A 20,426-nucleotide genomic window follows, 5' to 3' on the forward strand; every position below is an offset into this window, starting at 1 on the left:
GCAGGGAAGGATTTGGTTTCTTTGACCATGGGATTCTGTTTCATGAACAGGGATTGCTGAGAAGAGACGGGATCCACCTCACTGAAAGAGGAAAGAGCATCTTTGCTGGGCAGGCTTGCAAACCTAGTGAGGAGGGCTTTAAACTAGGTTTGTCGGGGGAAGGTGACACAAGCCCGGAGGTAAGTGCGGAAGAAGGAGGGAACAATCAAGTGGGTTTCCTGGGTGAAGAGGAGAAAGTGGGCCAATCAGCCCCTTCTCTATGATGCTTGTACACTAATGCCAGAAGCCTGGGGAACAAACAGGAAGAATTAGAGGCCCTAGCACAGTCACACAAGTATGAGGTGCTTGGAATAACGGAGACTTGGTGGGACGATTCGCATAACTGGAGCACGGTTATGGAAGGTTATAAATTGTTTAGGAAGGACAGACTAAGGGGAGAAAAGAAGGAGGAGTTGCGCTCTATGTGAGGAAGCAGTATGATTGCTCAGCGCTCCAGTATGAGGACGGAGAAAATCCAGTTGAGTGTCTTTGGGTTAAGCTTACAGGTGGAAGTAACAGAGGTGATGTTGTAGTTGGTGTCTGTTATAGGCCGCCAGATCAGGGAGAGGAGATAGATGAGGCTTTCTTCAGGCAGCTTAGTGAAGCTTCCAAATCACAGGCCCTGGTTCTCATGGGAGACTTTAATCATCCGGACATTTGTTGGGAGACCAATACAGCAGCACGCAGACAATCCAGGAAGTTTTTGGAGAATGTTGAGGATATCTTCTTGGTACAAGTGCTGAAGGAACCAACCAGGGGCCATGCACAACTTGACCTGCTGCTCACAAACAGGGAAGAACTAGTAGAAGAAATAGAAGTGGGAGGGAACCTGGGCTGCAGCGACCATGAGATCGTAGATTTCAGGATCCGGATGAAAGGAAGAAGGGTGAGCAGTAACATACAGACCCTTGATATCAGAAGAGCAGACTTTGACTCCCTAAGAGACTGGATGAGCAGGATCCCTTGGGAAACGAAGATGAAGGGGAAAAGAGTTGAAGAGAACTGGAAGTATTTTAAGAAAGTCTTACTGAAGGCACAAGAACAATCCCACTGGGTAGCAAGAAATGCAAACATGGTAGGCAACCAACTTGGCTTAACAGGGAAATCCTTAGTCAGCTTAAATTCAAAAAGGATGCATACAAGAAATGGAAAAAACAAGGACAGTTGACTAAGGAGGAGTATAAACATACGGCTGGGCAGTAATCACGAAAGCGAAAGCACAATTGGAACCGCAGCTGGCAAGGGATGTGAAGAGTAACAAGAAGGGTTTCTACAGGCATGTGAACAATAAATGGGTTATCAGAGAAGGTGTGGGGCTATTACTGGATGAGGGAGGTAACCTAGTGACAGATGATGCAGGAAAAGCTGAAGTACTCAATGCTTTTTTTGCCTCAGTCTTCACGGACAAAGTCAACTTCCCCATGACGGTCCTAGATGATGCAGTATGGGAAGGTGGAGGGCAGCTATCTGTGGGGAAGGAACAAGTTCTGAGCTATCTAGAAAAACTAGATGTGCACAAATCCATGGGTCTGGATTGAATGCACCCACGGGTACTGAGGGAATTGGCAGAGGTCATTGCTACCTTTGGCCATTATCCTTGAAGACTCTTGGAGATCGGGGGAGATACCACATGACTGGAAGAAGGCAAACGGAGTGCCCATTTTTAAAAAAGCAAAGGACAATCCAGGGAACCATAGACCCGTCAGCCTTATCTCAATCCCTGGGAAAATAACGGAGGGAATCCTCAAGGAATCTATTTTGGAGCACTTGGAAGAGGGGAAAGTGATCAAAAGTAGCCAGCATGGATCTACCAGGGGCAAGTCCTGCCTGACCAATCTGATTAGCTTCTATGACAACATAACAAGCTCTGTGGACATGGGGAAGTCAGTGGATGTGATATACCTTGACTTCAGCAAGGTTTTTGATATGGTCTCCCACAACATTCTTGTCCATAAATTAAGGAAATATGGATTGGATCCTTGGACTATAAGATGGATAGAAAGCTCACTTGATGGTCGGGCCCAACAGGTAGTGGTCAATGGCTCAATATCTGGATGGCAGTCAGTTTCAAGCGGAGTGCCGCAAGGCTCGGTTCTGGGGCCGGTGTTATTCAACGTCTTTATTAATGACCTGGATGAGGGACTGGATTGCACCCTCAGCAAGTTTGAGCATGACACAAAACTAGGGGGAGAGGTAGATTCATTGGAGGGTACAGAGAGAATCCAGAGGGACCTGGATAAACTGGAGGACTGAGCCAAAAGAAATCTGAAGTGGTTCAATAAGGAGAAGTGTAGAGTCCTGCACCTGGGGCGGAAGAATCCCAAACATTGTTACAGGCTGGGGACTGTCTGGCTCAGCAGCAGTACGATGGAAAGGAAAGAAAGGTTACTCACCGTAGTAACGGTGGTTCTTCGAGATGTGTCCCCGTGGGTGCTCCACATTAGGTGTCGGGCTCGCCCGGCGCCGCAGATCGGATCTTCCAAGCAGTTTCTGCCGGACCGCGCATGCGCCGGTGCGCGCCACTCCCCCGCGCGCTCCCGGCCACGTGCGCGATCCGGTCCCCGCCAGTTCCTTGACCAACCGCCTCGGATGCTCCTGCAAAACACTAAACAGAGATCCGAAGCGGGGAGGATGGGCGGGTAGTGGAGCACCCACGGGGACACATCTCGAAGAACCACCGTTACTACGGTGAGTAACCTTTCTTTCTTCTTCGAGTGTCCCCGTGGGTGCTCCACATTAGGTGACTACCCAGCAGTAACCCAAGATAGGAGGTGGGTAATCGGAGTATGTGCAGCTTGTCCCCGAGAGGACCGCTGTCGAGAGACGGGTATCCTCTTGGAATACCCTGTGAAGGGCGTAATGTTTGGCGAAGGTGTCACAGGATGACCAGGTCGCCACTCTGCAAATGTCTTTTAGCGCAACGCCCTTGAAAAAGGGCTGCTGATGCTGCCACCGCCATAGTGGAATGAGTTCTGGGCATGGCCAGGAAAGGAGTCTTTTTGAGTTTGTAGCACTTTTTAATGCAAGATACGATGTGCTTCGAGATTCTCTGCGAAGAGAGACATTCTCCTTTTGATTTGGGAGCGATAGAGACTAGGAGTCTATCCATTCTCTGGAAGGACTTGGCCCTGTCTATATAGAAAGCTAGCGCCTCCTCACGTCCAGGAGGCGTAGGCGCGCCTCTTTGTCAGAGTTATGAGGCTTTGGATAAAACGAGGGTAAACAATAGGTTCGCTAGTATGAAGCTCAGAAGAAACTTTAGGAACAAAGGCTGGATGCAGCCGTATGGTTACCGCCTCCTTGGAAAAAACAGTGCAGCGTGGCGTTGCCATAACTGCCGCAAGCTCGCTCACCCTGCGAGCTGACGTGATTGCGAGAAGAGAGGTCGTCTTTATCATAAGGAGGCAGAGGGAAACCGTGGCCAAAGGCTCGAACGGTGGTCCCCTTTTCGCATTAAGCACCAGGTCCAAGTTCCACGAAGGTGGAAGCAGTTTCCGAGGGGGGGGGTATAGGTTTACCAGCCCTTTAAGGAACCTGGTAACCATGGGATGGGCGAACACCGTGTGCCCTGTCTCTCCGTGTGTGAATGCCACAAAGGCGGCAAGGTGGACCTTAAACGAGGATAGCGAGAGTCCTCCTCTCTTGAGGTCCAGTAAATACTCTAATATCACAGCCATAGGCACCGAAAGCGGGGCTAGCTGTTTGGTAGAACACCATGCCGTAAAGCGAGTCCATTTCTGCTTGTAGGTCTTCCTGGTGGAAGTCCTCCTACTACTTTCTAGGACTTGCCGCACTTCCTCCGTACATGTGCTCTCTAGGGAGCTGAGCCATGGATTAACCACGTTTGTAGTCGCAGGCCTTGGGGGGTGCGGATGCACTATGGACCCCTGGGCTTGCGTGAGCAGATCCGGCGCCACCGGAAGGGGCATCGGTGGCCGGTCCGACATGCGCAGGAGTAGGGGGAACCATTGCTGTCGATCCCACGTTGGGACTATCGGGATCATTCAGGCTCCTTCCCTCCTGACTTTCTGCAACACCTTGCGGATGAGCACTGTGGGAGGGAAAGTGTAAAGCAGGGGGCCCCTCCAAGAGATCGCAAAGGCGTCCCTCAGGGACCCCCGTCCCAGTCCTGCCCTGGAGCAGAATCGTGGGCACTTCTTGTTGTGCTGAGTAGCAAACAGGTCTATCCGGGGAAAAACCCCATGCGTGAAAAATCGGTTGCAGCAGATCGGGACGGATCTGCCACTCGTGCGTGAGTGCGAAAATGCCTGCTCAGCTGGTCTGCCTGCACATTGTGAGCGCCTGGGAAGTACGAGGCTTCCAGGGTTATATTGTTGGCGATGCAGCAGTTTCACGACCGGACTGCTTCTGCACATAAGGCACGGGACCGAGCTCCTCCCTGCCGATTCATATAAAACATGGTGGAGGTATTGTCTATACTGATCCCGACTACTTTGCCTTTTATATGGTCTCGAAAGTGTCTGCAGGCGTTGAACACTGCTCTGAGCTCCAGTATATTTGTGTGCAGTGACTGCTCCGTGGAGGACCACAGCCCTTGCGTCACCTCTTCGCCCATGTGTGCTCCCCACCCTATGAGGGAGGCGTCTGTAGTAAGAAAAACCAATATGTGTGGTTGGTGAAAGGGTACCCCTGTTAGCAGGTTCTTGGGGTTTACCCACCATTGCAGGGATTTGCGCACCTCTGTTGTGGGCGACGTCACCCTGTGAACAGTGTGTGCTGCCGGGTTGTATACGCTCGCCAGCCAGTGCTGCATGCTGCGCATGTGTAACCTGGCGTTCTGTTGTACGAACGCCGCTGCTGCCATGTGGCCCAGCAGCTGTAAGCACGTCAGAACCAGCACCGTAGGGCTGAAGGTGAAGACTTGCACGAGGGAGCCAACGGCCCGAAAGGGAGTCTCTGGTAGATACGCCCTCGCTGTAATAGAATTTATGCGTGCCCCTACGAACTCTATGTCCTGCGTGGGGTCTATCTTTGATTTTGTCAGATTGATAACCAGGCCGAGCGAGAGAACGTGCCTGTTGTGACGCATATTATGCGTAGTACCTCCTCCTTCGAGGCCCCTTTGAGTAGGCAGTCATCCGGATACTGGAATATAAATACCCCGTCTGTGCAGGTAGGCTGACACCACTGCCAAGGGCTTGGTGAAGACTCTGGGGGCCGAGGAGAGGCCAAACGGTAGGACCTTGTATTGAAAATGTTCTTTGCCTACCATGAGAAACCAGAGGAATCGTAGGTGAGCCGGATGAATAGTTATGTGAAAATACGCGTCTTATAAGTCGAGGGCTGCGAACCAATCTCCATCGTATAGTGCCGTAAGGATGGAGGCGATTGTGATCATCCGAAAGCGTTGCTTGCGCAGGTACCGGTTGAGGCCTCGAAAATCTAAGATGGACCTCACGCCTCCTGTCTTTTTCCCCGTGAGGAAGTACCTGGAGTAGAACCCTCTCCCTTGCAGTTGCTCCGGCACTCTTTCCACTGCCCCTATGAGCATGAGATGGTCTACCTCCTGCTTGAGCCTCGCCACGTGGGAGGCCTCCTGGAGGTGGGGCCTGGGTGGAGGTCATGGCGGTGGGAGCGACTGGAAGGGGATGGCGTACCCCGTGGCTATGATCTCCAGCACCCATTTGTCTGTGGTGATCCTTCGTCACTGGTTATAGAATGGTCGGAGGCGATGGTGGAATAACCGCTTCGGATGACCTTGCGACGGTAGTGATGGCGCAGCCCTGGATCTGTGTGTCAAACTTGTGGCCTTTGGCCCTGCCCCGAGGACGCACGGCTGTGTTGGGAACGACGCCTGGGAGTTCTGTACTGCTGGTGCTGTTGATGTCGCCCTTGCTCGTAACCCCTGTGGTACTGGGGACGCTGTTGCTGAGTCCGCAACATCCAGGGCGATCTGAACTCCCGTCCTCAAGGCCGCGTAGCCTTCTTGCATGATGGCCTTGAGCACTGGTTTCTTGCCCTCTGGAAGCGAGTCCATGAGGGAGGTTAACCTAATGTGGTTATCGAAATTATGGTTCGCTAGATGCGCTGCATAATTTGCCATTCGCAACAGTAGAGTGGAGGAGGAGTAGACCTTTCTGCCCAACAGCTCTAGCTTTTTGGCATGTTTGTCTGTTCCCCCACATTGCGACGACTCCACCACCAAGGAATTTGGTTGTGGGTGGCTGAACAGGAACTCCGTGCCCTTTGTTGGCACGAAGTTTTTTGGTTTTTTTGTTTTTTTTTTCCGCTTTCTTGTGGACAGGCGGAATAGTCGCAGGAGTCTGCCATATCATAGTGGCAGACTCCAAGATAGCGTCATTAAGCGGTATTGCTATTTTGGAGGAGGCCGGAGGTCTCAGATTTTTGAGGAGCTTATGGTGTTTCTCTTGCACCTTAGCTGTCTGGATGCCTTGCGTGAAGGCCACCCTTGTAAAACAGCTCTTGGAACTGTTTGAGATCGTTCGGAGGATGGACGTCCCCCGGGGCCGTAGCCTCATCCGGGGAGGGGAGTGAGGAACCGCTGGGGTACGTCTCTCTGGACCCTTCCGGTTCCTGCTGGTGATGGTACACCCTCTCGCTGGAGGTTTGCGAGGGAAAATCTCGGGGTTCCATAACCAGTCCCCCCTGAGATGCTTGAGTCTCTGTCCCCGGTTGCAATTGCCCTCGGGGGTACGAGATCGTTTGTGGGGATCTTTCCCTGGTAGATAGCCGATGGTGTCTATGCCCCGCGTGGTAGGGGCGACCATGGCAGTATAGGCACTGTTCTTGGGATGTGACCTAGACCACTCCCTTGGTGCATACCCTCTGCGTCTGGGGGAGGGCTGGAGAGAGCGATTTTGCATAATAGTCCAGCGGTTCAAACCCCAGGAAGGGTGAAGGTGGTCCCAGCCAGGGTGAGGCTGGTTGCAAAAAATGGAGAAGGGGGCTCCGGGTAGGCTAGGGGGGACCCCTGCCTTCTGGTTGGAGTCTGCAACATAAGCGGAGGGCTGTGAGAAAGCAACTCCACAGCCCTGTGCGGAGAGGGGCTGCAATGCCTCCTCTTGTGTGCAGCCTTCCCCCTCCCTTGAGGAGGTAACTCTGCCCCTTGACGTACAAGGGATCCCGGCCCTGTGCGCACCGAGCTCGGCACGCTGGAGGGCGGTGCCGCAGGTGCGGTGTGCTCCGGTGCCTGCAGGCTGCGTGCCTGCGCGCTCTGCACCGCCGGTTCCCCGGGGGTTGGTGCCGCTGCCTGCGGTCCCGCCGGTACCGGCGCTTGTTTAGCCGCCGCCCTGCCTGCGGTGCGGGGCGGCTGGCTGATTATCGGAGGCTGAGCCGCTTCCACGTGGCTCTCCGTGCCGCCGCCGATCAGCTGTTGCTGCGGCTGGGGGCTGCTCGCTCCTCCCGTCCCGCTCGCTATTGTTGCCGGCAGGGATCGGGCTGGGGAGGCTTTCCTCCGTTTTTGGCAGCTTTCCTTTTATGGGCCCCGCAGGGTCCCTCCTGCTGCGGCCGCTCTGGCACGTCTGGCTGGAGGGCCTTATGAAAAGCAGTTTTAAGCCACTGCCCTGCCTGCGGTGCGGGGCGGCTGGCTGATCATCGGAGGCTGATCCGCTTCCACGTGGCTCTCCCTGCCGCCGCCGCTCAGCTGTTGCTGCGGCTGGGGGCTCTGCGCTCCTCCCGTCCCGCTCGCTGTTGCTGCCGGCAGGGATCGGGTTGGGGAGACTTTCCTCCGTTTCTGCGCTGATGGAGTGAGGGAGGCAGCTTTCCTTTTATGGGCCCCGGAGGGTCTCTCCTGCTGCGGCCGCTCCGGCACGTCTGGCTGGAGGGCCTTATCAGAAGCAGCATTTTAAGCCGCATCTCCCTGTCTCTCCTTAATCGCCTCTTGGCAGGACTCACATTTTTTAAAGCCTGAAGAGGACATTGTTGGTGAGTCTTTGAGTTTTATTAAGTGGGTACTTAGCACCTTCCCTGTGCTGTTTTCCCCGTCCGATGGCCTGCCTCAGCAGGAGGGCTGATGGCCGTAGCTCCTGGCCTCCGGCGCTTGTTACTGGGACTGGCTGAAGCTGTCCCGCTCGTAGTTTGTTTGTTGTTGTTTGTTCTTTTTTTTTTGCAAAATAACAACCGGCTAACTCATAGTAGCCTAAGTATCTGAAAAAAACTTTGAAAGAAAAACAGATAAAGTCGTTGAATACGCTATTTGGCCTTAGCCTAGTCGGATTCCGTCTGCAGCCGACGGCGGTTAAGAGGAACTGGCGGGGACCGGATCGCGCACGTGACCGGGAGCGCGCGGGGGAGTGGCGCACACCAGCGCATGCGCGGTCCGGCAGAAACTGCTTGGAAGATCCGATCTGCGGCGCCGGGCGAGCCCGACACCTAATGTGGAGCACCCACGGGGACACTCGAAGAAGAAGCTAGGGGTTATGGTAAACTGTGTGCCCTTGTAGCCAAGAAGGCTAATGGCATACTAGGGTGCATCAGGAGGAGCATTTCGAGCAGATCTAGAGAAGTAGTTCTTCCTAGGGAGGTGGCAGATTCTCCATCCATCAAGGTTTTTAAGTCCTGGCTTGATAAGGTCCTGGCTGGGATGACTTAGTTCAGTAGCTCCTGCTTGAAGCAGGGGTGTGGACTAGATAACCTCCTGAGGTCCCTTCCAGCCCTATGATTCTATGATAAGGGACTGGATTGCACCCTCAGCAAGTCTGTGGATAACACCAAGCTAGGGGGAGAGGTAGATACGTTGGAGAGTAGAGATAGGATCCAGAGTGACCTGGGAAAACTGGAAGATTGGGTCAAAAGAAATCTTATGTGGTTCAGCAAGACGTGTAGAGTCCTGCACTTGGGACGGAAAAATCCCAGGCATTGTTATAGGCTGGGGACCAAATGGCTAAGCAGCAGTACAGCAGAAAGGGACCTAGGGGTTATGGTAGATGAAAGGATCTAACCCTTTCTTAATGAGTTCCAACATTTCGTTAGCTTTTTTGACTGTTGCTGAAGACTGACTGGATGTTTTTACAGAATTATCTAAGAGGACTCCAAGATCTCTTTCTTTAGTGGTAACTGCTAATTTAGGCCCCACCGTGTTGTAAGTATCAGAAGGGTAGCCGTGTTAGTCTGTATCTGCAAAAACAACAAGAATTCCTGTGACACCTTACAGACTAACAAATATTTTGGAGCATAAGCCTTCATGGGGAAAGACCTGCTTCATCAGATGCAAGAGTGGGAGTTTCCAGAGGAGGGTTTAAATATATGGGCTTATGAAAAGGAGGGAGTTTGTGAGCTGATCTTGTCCATGAAGACAGAGGCAAAAAAGTATTGAGTACTTCAACTTTTCCCACATTATCTGTTACCTCCCTCATTCAGTAACAACCCCACACTTTCCCTGATTTCCCTCTTATTGTTAGTTTTCTTACGGGCAAGTTTTCTTGTTACCCTTCATATTCCTTGCTAGCTGAAGTTTCAGTTGTGTATTTGCCCTCCTGATTATTCCCCTGCATTCTCAAGCAATATATTTATTATCTTTACTCATGCATTCAAGTTTCCACTTCTTATAAACTTCCTTTTTGTGTTGAAGCTTGCCAGAGATTTTCCTGGTAAGCCAAGCTGGTTGCCTACCATATTTGCTTTTCTTAAGCTGCGTCTACACGTGCACGCTACTTCCAAGTAGCGGCACCAACTTCGAAATAGCGCCCGTTGCGTCTACACGCGTCGGGCGCTATTTCGAAGTTAACTTCGACGTTAGGCGGCGAGACGTCGAAGTCGCTAACCTCATGAGGAGATAGGAATAGCGCCCTACTTCGACGTTCAACGTCGAAGTAGGGACTGTGTAGACGATCCGCGTCCCGCAACGTCGAAATTGCTGGGTCCTCCATGGCGGCCATCAGCTGGGGGGTTGAGAGATGCTCTCTCTCCAGCCCCTGCGGGGCTCTATGGTCACCGTGGGCAGCAGCCCTTAGCCCAGGGCTTCTGGCTGCTTCTGCGGCAGCTGGGGATCTATGCTGCAGGCACAGGGTCTGCAACCAGTTGTCAGCTCTGTGGATCTTGTGTTGTTTAGTGCAACTGTGTCTGGGAGGGGCCCTTTAAGGGAGCGGCTTGCTGTTGAGTCCGTCCTGTGACCCTGTCTGCAGCTGTGCCTGGCATCCCTATTTCGATGTGTGCTACTTTGACGTGTAGACGTTCCCTCGCTGCGCCTATTTCGATGTTGGGCTGAGCAACGTCGAAGTTGAACATCGACGTTGCTGGCCCTGGAGGACGTGTAGACGTTATTCATCGAAATAGACTATTTCGATGTTGGCTGCACGTGTAGACGTAGCCTTACTGTGTTTCAGGATGATTTGTTACTGTGCCTTCAATAAGTCTTCTTTAAATTGCTGCCACTTCTCCTGGACTTCTTTCTCTTTCATATTAGCATCCAAGGGGATCCTGCACAACAGTTCTCTGAGTGAGTCAAAGTCTACTCTTCTGAAATCAAGGTCTGTATTTTACTGCTCACCTTTCTTCCTTTTGTAAGGATCCAGAAATCTACCATCTCATGATCGCTGCAGCCCAGGTTGCCATCTGCTTCTACTTCTACTAGTTCCTCCCTGTTTGCGTGCAGCAGGTCAAGCTGCTTATGGCCCCTGGTCGGTTCTTTCAGCACTTGTGCCACGAAGGTATCCCCCAGCCGTCTCCAAAAACTTTCTGGATTGTCTGTGTGCTGCTGTATTAGACTCCCAACAGATGTCAGGGTGATTAAAGTCTCCCATGAGTCCTAGGGCCTGTGATCTGGAAGCTTCTCTTAGTTGTCTGAAGAAAGCCTCATCTATCTCATCCACCTAATCCGGCAGTAGACAGCAGACACCAATCATGATGATCCATGTGATAATCAGCGATAAAAGATTCTCAATGAATTTCTCTCTCTCAGTCCTCAAAGAAAGAGCCCACAAGGTAACAATCCAGTCAGTTTGCTTCTTGTGAGAATAAAGTATGGGTATCGGCACAAGAAAAAAAAATTCACCTCTGAATTGTTTGGATTCTAACAGGTCAGAATAATTGAATGAGTAAATGGAGAACCCCTAATTTATACAATATAGCCCTGCTAGACTTTTGGGAAACCGGCCGATACTACATTTCTGTCACCATTTGTACTTATAGACTACGACTTATCTGTACAATATTTTACCTGCTTTAACATCTCAATAACTTTCATTCTTTTTCTTAGCTAATAAATTGTTAGTTTTACTATAGAATGGGCTCACAGTCTTGTCTTTGGTGTGAGATCTAGGATACAAATTGATATGAGTGACTGACTGGTGTCTTACTACTGGGTGCAACCTGGTATATTTTGTGATTTGGTGTATCACATAGCCCAGCTTGCCTGTGTGGCTAGGCAGGTGTGGACAGCGTAAGGGGACTTTCTGCGACTCCACTATAAGACTATTTTAGTACTTGAAGTTCACATTTGGTATAAACATATCAAAAGGCTGGGGTGTCTGCTCTGGTTTTCAAAGTCTGCCCTGAACGAGGCACTCATGGTTGTCGGCCACTCAAGATAGCCTGACAATGGTGACCACATTTTAAAAAAGGATGTTTAAAAACCAGAGCAGATACAGATAAGAAAGATAGACATTTTTCATAGAGCTGAATAGTGCCTTAAAATGAGAGACTTAAAGAGCTCCATCTATTTTTCTGATCAAAACCTAATCTGAGATTTAGCTTACTTATGATGTATAGGTACATTAATTCAGAGATGCTAATGGGCAATGAATGGCTTGTCCATCCAGCAGACAAATGCAGAACAAGCACCAATCATTGGAAGCTGAAGCTGACAGATTTAAACAGAATTAAGACACAATCTTGAACAGTGAAGGTGATTAACCACTTGAGCAAACTACCAAGAAAAGTAATGCATTCTCTAGCACTTGGACTCATTATATCAAGACTGTGTGTCCCTTTCTGAAATGCATGCTCTAGCTCAATTGATAGTTACTATGGGAGATGGAGGAATCTGCATCTTCATGACATTCAATAGATGAAATTATATGGCCTGCATTATATAGGTCAGATAAAATAATCATAATTTTCCTTTTAACATCAAAATCTATGACTAGGACAGGGCTGTCCCCTGTGTCTGGGGATTTCTATGTCCTCAGGTATTCATATAGCCCATATTCCCATATCTAAGCATCCTCCCCACACTGGCTGAGGAAATTCTCTTTTGCACCCTTTACCTTGGCACGTCACTTCAGTTGTAGTATGTCTCCATCGTGATGAAGCTATGTTCTCAGCAGGCTGTGGGCTCAGAAATTCTACCACAACACAGTCTGGGTCGGAGGCCATAATGGATTCAGGAAACCTTAGCCAAAGCATCCCCAAAGACGCGTTTGCTGGGGACATTCGCCCTCCCACTACCAGAGCCTGGCCCTCTGAGACACACGTCACAGTATGGAACAACCGTCCACCTGAAGAGAAAGAGAAACCAAGATTCAAATCAGTACCTCTACAATATGACTGAGGGCTACCAGACCAAAGCCTTCAATCCCTTCTGTCCTTCATCACTGAGCACTGAAGGTGTGGTACAAATCTCACCCGTCCCCTTCATTAATATCAGAGATCTCTGCATGTGCTTCACCCTAGTGGGTAGAACGTACTCCAGATATTACCAGGCTTTTCCATTCTCATGTTTCCAGCTTGCCACTTATCTTCATGTCTGATTAGGACATGGACATCTGTCAGGCGGCAGTGCTGTCCATCCTGCTCTCCGAAACCTCCAGTAGTGAGAACCACATGTGGTTTGATAAGTACAGAGCGGTGGCCATACCGCCTTAAACCAGCAATTTTGGAGTCTATTGTGCACACAGATGCGCAGATTTTACCAGTGACTCTGAGAGGGTCATCAGCAGAGAAAGCTGCAATCCAAAAAGAACCACACATGAGGCACTGGGATTTGTTTGCAGTAGTGCCCTAGGCAGGGTACACACAAGAACAGATAAAAAATGAGAGCGCACAAATTGTTTCAAAGAGGTGGCTTGATTACAGCATATAAGTGCCTTAGCAAAGGGAAAATAACAAGTGCCAAATGGCTCCTCAATCCAACAAAGACAGACAAAATGAAAACCAATTACTGAAAGATGATACCAGGCATAATCAGATAGAAATAAGACACAATTCTTTAAAGTGAGGGTCACCAGCCACTGGAACAAACTACCAAGAGACAATGGACTCCTCATCTCCTGTGATCGTCAAACTTAGAACAGTCCTTTCTGAATGGTTAGGGAGGGAAGCATCACCTATGCCAGCACTGCTCCTGTCTCCTCTGCCTGCAGTCAGCCAGACAACTTGACCATGGATGCCTCTGCCCAGATCCTGATGTGGTTTTGCAAAAGTTGTGGCCTACATTTCCCACTTAAAGGCTGGGGAGACAATCCAATGTGAAAGGTGCCTGCTGGTAGAATGTCTAAGGAAAAACAAGGAAGAGATCTACAGGAGGAGGTGGCTAAGATGAGGAGCATCCAGGCTCACGAAGACTTCCTTGAGAGTATTCACATGGAAACATCCAAGGCAAAGGTAACTATGAACCTACATAGACCACTGGCATGCCACTGGGAGAGGAGGAGATGGTTTTGTCTCAGGAAGGACACTGGCAGCTGATTATTTTGGGCAGCAGACAGTGCTCCCCCCCTGCTCCCAACCACCCACTATGGTTCTGGAACACTGTTATGCTGCCATGGCTATGAGAGATGAGGAATCATGCCCTAAGGAGGAGGAGGAGAAGCTCTGCAGCCTCAAGGGTGGGAGGTTTGCAACCATCACACCCAGGAGGACATGTAGGGTAGCGGTGAATGCAGATGCTATTTGAGGAGGGTGGAGGCACCCATCTGTCATCCTGACATGACATCCTGAGAGGTATGCTGCCTGCCAGGGGCCTGTATCCAATACATTACAGAGGGACTACCAGCCCTTGGATTATTATCCCATACTACTCGTCCATGTGGACACTAATAACACTACAAAGTTTCGCCCTCAGCAACTCAAAAGTGAATACAGGACTCTGGGAGCATGGGTGAGAGTTTGGAGTGCAGGTAGTGTTCTCTTCAATATTTCTGGTCAAAGTTCGGAACCCAGGCAGAGGCAGGTGCATCGCAGAGGTGAATGTCTGGCTGCAAAGATGGTGTCATCAGCAGGGTTTTAGCTTCCTTGACCATGGGATGCTGTTTGAGGAAGAAGAACTGCTAAGCAGACATGGGGTCTACTTATCAAGGAAGGGGGAGATTGTATTTGCACACATACTGACTAACCTAGTGCAGAAGGCTTTAAACTGGGAACAGATAACCAAAGCCCAGAGGTAACTTATAAGCATAGAGACCTGGGAGGCAGGTCAGAAATTAGGGGAAATATGAGATATAATAGCAGAGATAAAGGAGAGACAAGACAGAACAGAGGAACAAAATCAAATCAGTATCTTGGCTGTCTATATACTAATGCGAAAAATATGGGAAATTAGTAGGAAGAACTTGAAATGCTAGTAAATAAACACAAGTATGACAAAGTTGGCATCAAAGAGACTTGGTGGGATAATACACATGACAGCAATATTTGTACAGATGGATACAGCTTCCTCTGGAAAGACACACGGGAAAAAAAGGAGAAGGTGTTGCCTCACATATTCAGAATATATACACTTGGACTGAGGTTGAGATGGACACAGAAAGCAGACTTGTTGAGAGTCTCTGGCTAAGGTTAAAAGTGGTAAAAACAAGGGTGATACCATGGTAGAGATCTACTACAGATTATCTAACCAGGAAGAAGAAGTGGATGAGGTTTTTTTCAACAACTAACAAAATCATCCAAAGCACAGGACTTCGTGGTGTGCAAGTTCTTGAAATGTATAAGAGATGATTTTGTATTTAAAAAAGTGAAGAGAGCTACTAGGTGGCAGGCTGTTCTAGATTTGATTTTAATAAGGAAGAACTGGTTGGAAACTTGAAAGTGGAAGGCTGCTTGAGTTAACGCAATCATGAAATGGTAGAGCTCATGATTCTAAGGACTAGTAGGAGGGAGAAGAGCAAAATAAAGAAAATTATTTCAAGAAGGCAGACTTTAGCAAAATCAGAGAGTTGGTATGAAAGGTCCCATGGGAAGTGAATCTAAGAAGAAAACAATTGAAGACTGTTGGCAGTTTTCTAAAGAGACATTAATGGCAGAAGAGCAAACTATTCTACTGTGTGGAAAATACAGGAAGTATGGGAAGAGACCACCCTGACTTAACCAGGAGATCGCTGAACAATCTAAAAATCAAACTAGATTAAATTAAAAGATAAATATAAACAAATAACACAAGCATTTATGGGCAAAATTAGAAAGGCAAAAGGCACAAAACAAGCTCGAACTAGCTAGAAACATACAGGGTAACAAAAACATTCTACGAATATAGTAGAAACAAGAGGCAGTCAAAGGAATGAAGAGGGAAAAACAGTAACAGAAAATACAAAAATAGCAGAGGTGCTTACTGATTTCTTTGTTTTGGTTTTCACCAAAAAGTTTGGTGATGACTGTATGCCTACAACAGTGAAAGCTGGAGAAAAGAAAGTAGGTTCAGAAGTTAATATAGGGAAAGAAGTTAAAAACTGCTTAGAAAAGTCAGATAAATTCAAGTCACCAAGATCTAATGAAATGCATCCTAGAATACGCAAGGAGCTGATTGAGATACCTGAATCATTAACTATGATCTTTGAACACTCATGGAGGATGAGAGATATTCCAGAAAACTGGAAAACGCAAATTAATAGGGAACTGACTACCCAGGAAACAACAGACCAGTCAGCTTAACTTCTGTGACAGGAAAGATAATGGAGCAAATAATTACGGAATCAGTTTGCAAGTATCTGGAAGATAATAAAGTGTTAAGTAAGAGTCAGCCTGGATTTTTAAAGAACAAATGTCAAACCAATCTGATAGCTTTCTTTGATAGGATAACAGGCCTTGTGGATAACGAGGAAGTGGTAGATGTGATATACCTAGACCGTCTTGCATGTATGCATGTATAAGTAAACTAGAGAAATACAACCCTAGATGGGGGGGTACTATGTGGTGGGATCATAACTGATTGGGTAACTCATTCCCAGAGAAAAGTTATGAATGGATCACAGTCATGCTGGAAGGGCATAACAAATGGGGTTCCCAGGCATCTTTTCAGTATCTTCACCAACAATTTAGATAACAGTGTAGATTAAGTTTGTGGATTATAACACAAGAAGGTTTGCAAGTGTTTTGGAGCACAGGATTATAATTCAAAATGATCTGGACAAACTGGAAAAATGATCTGAGCTAAATAGGACAAAAATCAAAAAGTACAAATGCAAAGTACTCCATGTATGAAGGAACAATCAGTTTCACACATTCAGAATGGGAAATGATGTTCTCGGACAGACACTCCCAACCTATGGGTCAGGACCCAATCATAGGTTGTGATTAGATTTATTAAACTTTGCCAGCTGGGCAGTTCCGAGCTGAATGTGGCTGTTAAAGAAACCATTTACAGTTTTTTAACACTGCTGCCTCAGGCAACTATCAGCAGAGATACCTGGAGTCTCCAGTAGCCATCTCTATCACTACAGAAAGCACTTTATGCCTAGGTGCTGAAAGTTTAACACTTGAGTTAATAGGTTTTAATGGGCTGCTACCTGCTGAAAGCAGGAGGGCTTGGGGAGCCGCCCAGCCTAACATCCTGGGTGAAGAGGCTGCAGGAGGAGTGGGAGTATATAACCCTGAGGTCTTTTAGGGCTGCAACGTGGGGGGAGGGAATCTAAGGCTGGCGGACATTGAGGGCTGCAGGTGGGGGGAATCTAAGGCTGGGGTGGTGTGGGGCTGCAGGGGGGGGGTTCTAAAGCTGGGGGCAGTTTGGGGATCCTGGGGGGATTTAAGCCTGAGGGCAGTTTGGGGCTGCTGGGAGAGTCTAAGGCTGGGGGGTGGTCTAAGCCAGTTTGGGTCTGTGGGGGAGGATCTAAAGCTGGGGGTGGTTTGGGGTTGGGACGGTCTAAGGTTGGGGCTGGTTTGGGGCTGCTGGGACGGTTTAAGGCTGGGGTGGGTGTGGGGAGATGGTGGTGGCCTGGGGCTATTTTGTGTTCAACCCGTTGAATATTTAAAAATTTGCTGTTTGGCCCCCCCAGTGAAAAAGAAGATGGACACCACTGCCTTCCGTATCACAAAGACTGCTTCCATGTCATTGATATAGGTAGTGATCCCAGGCAAGCCACTTTAATAGTCTCTGGCAGTAATTTTTGGCCCCCACCTCCATCGTCTCTCTTCCCACCTTTTGACCCCCACTACTCTTCCATGTAGCTGATTTCTCAGCTTTCTTTTTTTTTTTTTTTATTTGTGACTGCCTCCCAGCCCCTCCAGCCTCAGAGTGTGGGGTTTAAGCTGGGGGCAGAGGGGAGTGGTTTGAGGATGTCTTTCCCCCACCCCAACTCAGATTACATATAATAATAAAATAATAAACCATAATAGTGTTGTTTTATTAATTTATTTTCCCTTTTCTATAGAATAACTATTAGTATATAAACGTGAGGGGGCACAACTTTATGTTCTTGCCTCAGGCACAAAATTAGTTAGTTACAACACTGCTGCCCCTCTCTGCCCTTCCTCCATTTTTGAATTGCCTTGGGTCACCAAGTCTTCCTGAATTGTCAAAATGGGTGCCCATCTGGAAAAGGTTGGGAACTGCTGGTCTAGGAAGAAGGAATACTGCAGAAAGGGATCTGGGGTCATAGTAGACCACAAGCTAAATATGAGTTAATAGTGTGATGCTGCTGCAGAAAAAGCAAATGTGATTTTAGAATGCTTACAACACTCTTGTTAATGAAAGGCACAAGAAGTAATTCTCCCACTCTACTCTCTGCCTAGGCCTCAACTGGGGAACAGTGTCCACTTCTGGGCACCACATTTCAGGACAGATGTGGATAAATTGGAGGAGGTCCAGAAAAGAACATCAAAAGTTTCTAAATATCTAGGAAACATGACCTATGAGGAAAGATTGAAAGAACTGGGTTTATATTATCAAAACAAAAAAGCAGTCCAGTAGCATTTTAAAGACTAAAAAAATAATGTATTAGGTGATGAGCTTTCATGAGACAGACCCACTTCTTCAGATCATAGCCATACCAGAACAGATTCAATATTTCATAGAATTATAAAATACTAGGACTGGAAAGGACCTTGAGAGGCCATCGAGTCCAGTCCCCTGCCCTAATGGCAGGACCAAGTACTGTCTAAACCATCCCTGATAGACATCTATCTAACCTGTTCTTAAATATCTACAGCAATGGAGACTCTACAACCTCCCTTGGCAATTTACTCCACTGTTTGACCACCTTGACAGTTAGGAACTTTTTCTTCATGTGCAACCTAAACCTCCCTTGCTGCAGTTTAAGTCCGTTACCTCTTGTTCTATCCTCTGAGGCCAAAAAGAACACATTTTCTCCCTCTTCTTTATGACACCCTTTTAGATACCTGAAAACCGCTATCATGTCGCCCCCTCAATCTTCTCTTTTCCAAATTAAACAAGCCTGATTCTTTCAGCCTTTCTTCATAGGTCACATTCTCTAGACCTTTAATCATTCTTGTCGCTCTTTTTTGGACCATCTCTAATTTCTCCACATCTTTCTTGAACTGCGGTGCCCAGAACTGGACACAATACTCCAGCTGAGGCCTAACCAGCGCAGAGTGGAGCGGAAGAATGACTTGTTGTGTCTTGTTTACAACACACCTGTTAATGCATCCCAGAATCATGTTTGGTTTTTTTGCAACAGCATCACACTGTTGACTCATATTTAGCTTGTGGTCCACTATAACCCCTAGATCCCTTTCTGCTGTAGTCATTCCTAGACAGTCTCTTCCCATTCTGTACGTGTGAAACTGATTTTTCCTTCCTAAATGGAGTACTTTGCATTTGTCCTTATTAAACTTCATCCTGTTTACCTCAGACCATTTCTCCAATTTATCCAGATCATTTTGAATTATGACCCTATCCTCCAAAGCAGTTACAACCCCTCACAGCTTGGTATCATCTGCAAACGTAATAAGCATACTTTCTATGCCAATATCTAAATCGTTGATGAAGATATTGAACAGAACCGGTCCTAAAACAGACCACTGTGGAACCCAATTTGTTACACTTTTCCAGCAGGATTGAGAACCATTAAGAACTACTCCCTGAGTACGAGCAACGAGGGGTCCTGTGGCACCTTATAGACTAACAGAAATGTATGAGCATAAGCTTTTATGGGCAAAGACCCACTTTGTCAGTGGGTCTTTGCCCACGAAAGCTTATGCTCATACATTTCTGTTAGTCTATAAGGTGCCACAGGACCAACAGAAATGTAAGAGCATAAGCTTTCGTGAGCAAAGATCCACTGACAAAGTGGGTCTTTGCCCATAAAAGCTTATGCTCATACATTTCTGTTCGTCTATAAGGTGCCACAGGACCCCTCGTTGCTTTTGCAGATCCAGACTAACAGGGCTACCCCTCTGATACTTGATCTCTGAGTATGGTTATCCAGCCAGTTAGGCACCCACCTTATAGTAGTCTCATCGAAATTGAATTTGCCTGGTTTTTTAATAAGAATATCATGTGAGACTGTGTCAAATGCTTTACTGAAGTCTAGGTATACCACATCTACCACTTCTCACCTATCCACAAGGCTCATTATCCTATCAAGGGCACAGAGAATCAAAAATAGTAATCAAGGTTGACAAATCAGGCCCAATGTTAAGGCACAGAGAACCAAGAATAGTAATCAAGGTTGACAAATCAGAAAAATTATTAGCAAGGTGAGCAAATCAGAGAGCAGAGGGGCAGAAGGAGGGGGAGCTGGAGGAAGTCAACAATTAAATAAAGCAAAGTATGTAAGAGAGTCCTTATAATGACACAGATAATTGCCATCCCAGTTCAAACCATGTGTTAATGTGTCATATTTGAATATAAAAGAGAGAGTTCAACAGCCTCTCTTTCCAAACAGCTGTTAAAGTTCCTTTTCAGTAAAACACAGACTTTCAGGTCATTAACAGAATGGCCAACTCCATTAAAGTGCTAGGTTTATATTGTCTGGAAAAGCAAAGACTGACAAGGGACATAACAACAACTTTCAAGTACCTAAAAGGGTATTACAGGGAGCGCAGAGTTAAGCAAGAAGTCAAAGAAGAGAAATAGTTCCCAATTACTCCCTTGCAGGAGGGTTTGGGGGCTGATACATGGTGGAGTCGGGGAAAGGAGACAGAAATAAAGAAGGGAAGTAGAAGGAGTCCAAGGAAATAACAGGTCCAGGGACTCACTAAACCACAGTTATTCGATATAAGGTCTCTGGGCTGAGTCAGAGTAGTGGGTGGGCCTCCTGTAAAAGGGCTGGGGTGTCTGCTTGTTTGTTTAAAATTTT

At 47.8% G+C, this 20,426-nt stretch overlaps 1 protein-coding gene across 3 annotated transcripts in view; it reads right to left on the reverse strand.

Annotated features, from left to right (window-relative positions):
* The window catches only part of LCMT2 (leucine carboxyl methyltransferase 2), a 77,838-nt gene that overhangs the window by 17,767 nt on the left and 39,645 nt on the right, over positions 1-20,426 (reverse strand). Inside the window, exons 9-10 of one of the 3 annotated variants that reach the window (XM_074977123.1) lie at positions 12,657-12,902; positions 12,225-12,455 (exon numbers count right to left, since the gene is read on the reverse strand). In XM_074977123.1, coding sequence (XP_074833224.1) covers positions 12,225-12,455; positions 12,657-12,902 — 477 coding nt within the window. Of the gene's footprint in view, positions 1-12,224; positions 12,456-12,644; positions 12,903-20,426 lie in introns of all 3 variants that reach the window. The other 2 variants (XM_074977115.1, XM_074977128.1) reach the window with 2 other exon arrangements.

Source organism: Carettochelys insculpta, chromosome 1, assembly GCF_033958435.1.
Source record: "Carettochelys insculpta isolate YL-2023 chromosome 1, ASM3395843v1, whole genome shotgun sequence".
In the NCBI taxonomy this organism is placed as follows: domain Eukaryota; kingdom Metazoa; phylum Chordata; order Testudines; family Carettochelyidae; genus Carettochelys; species Carettochelys insculpta.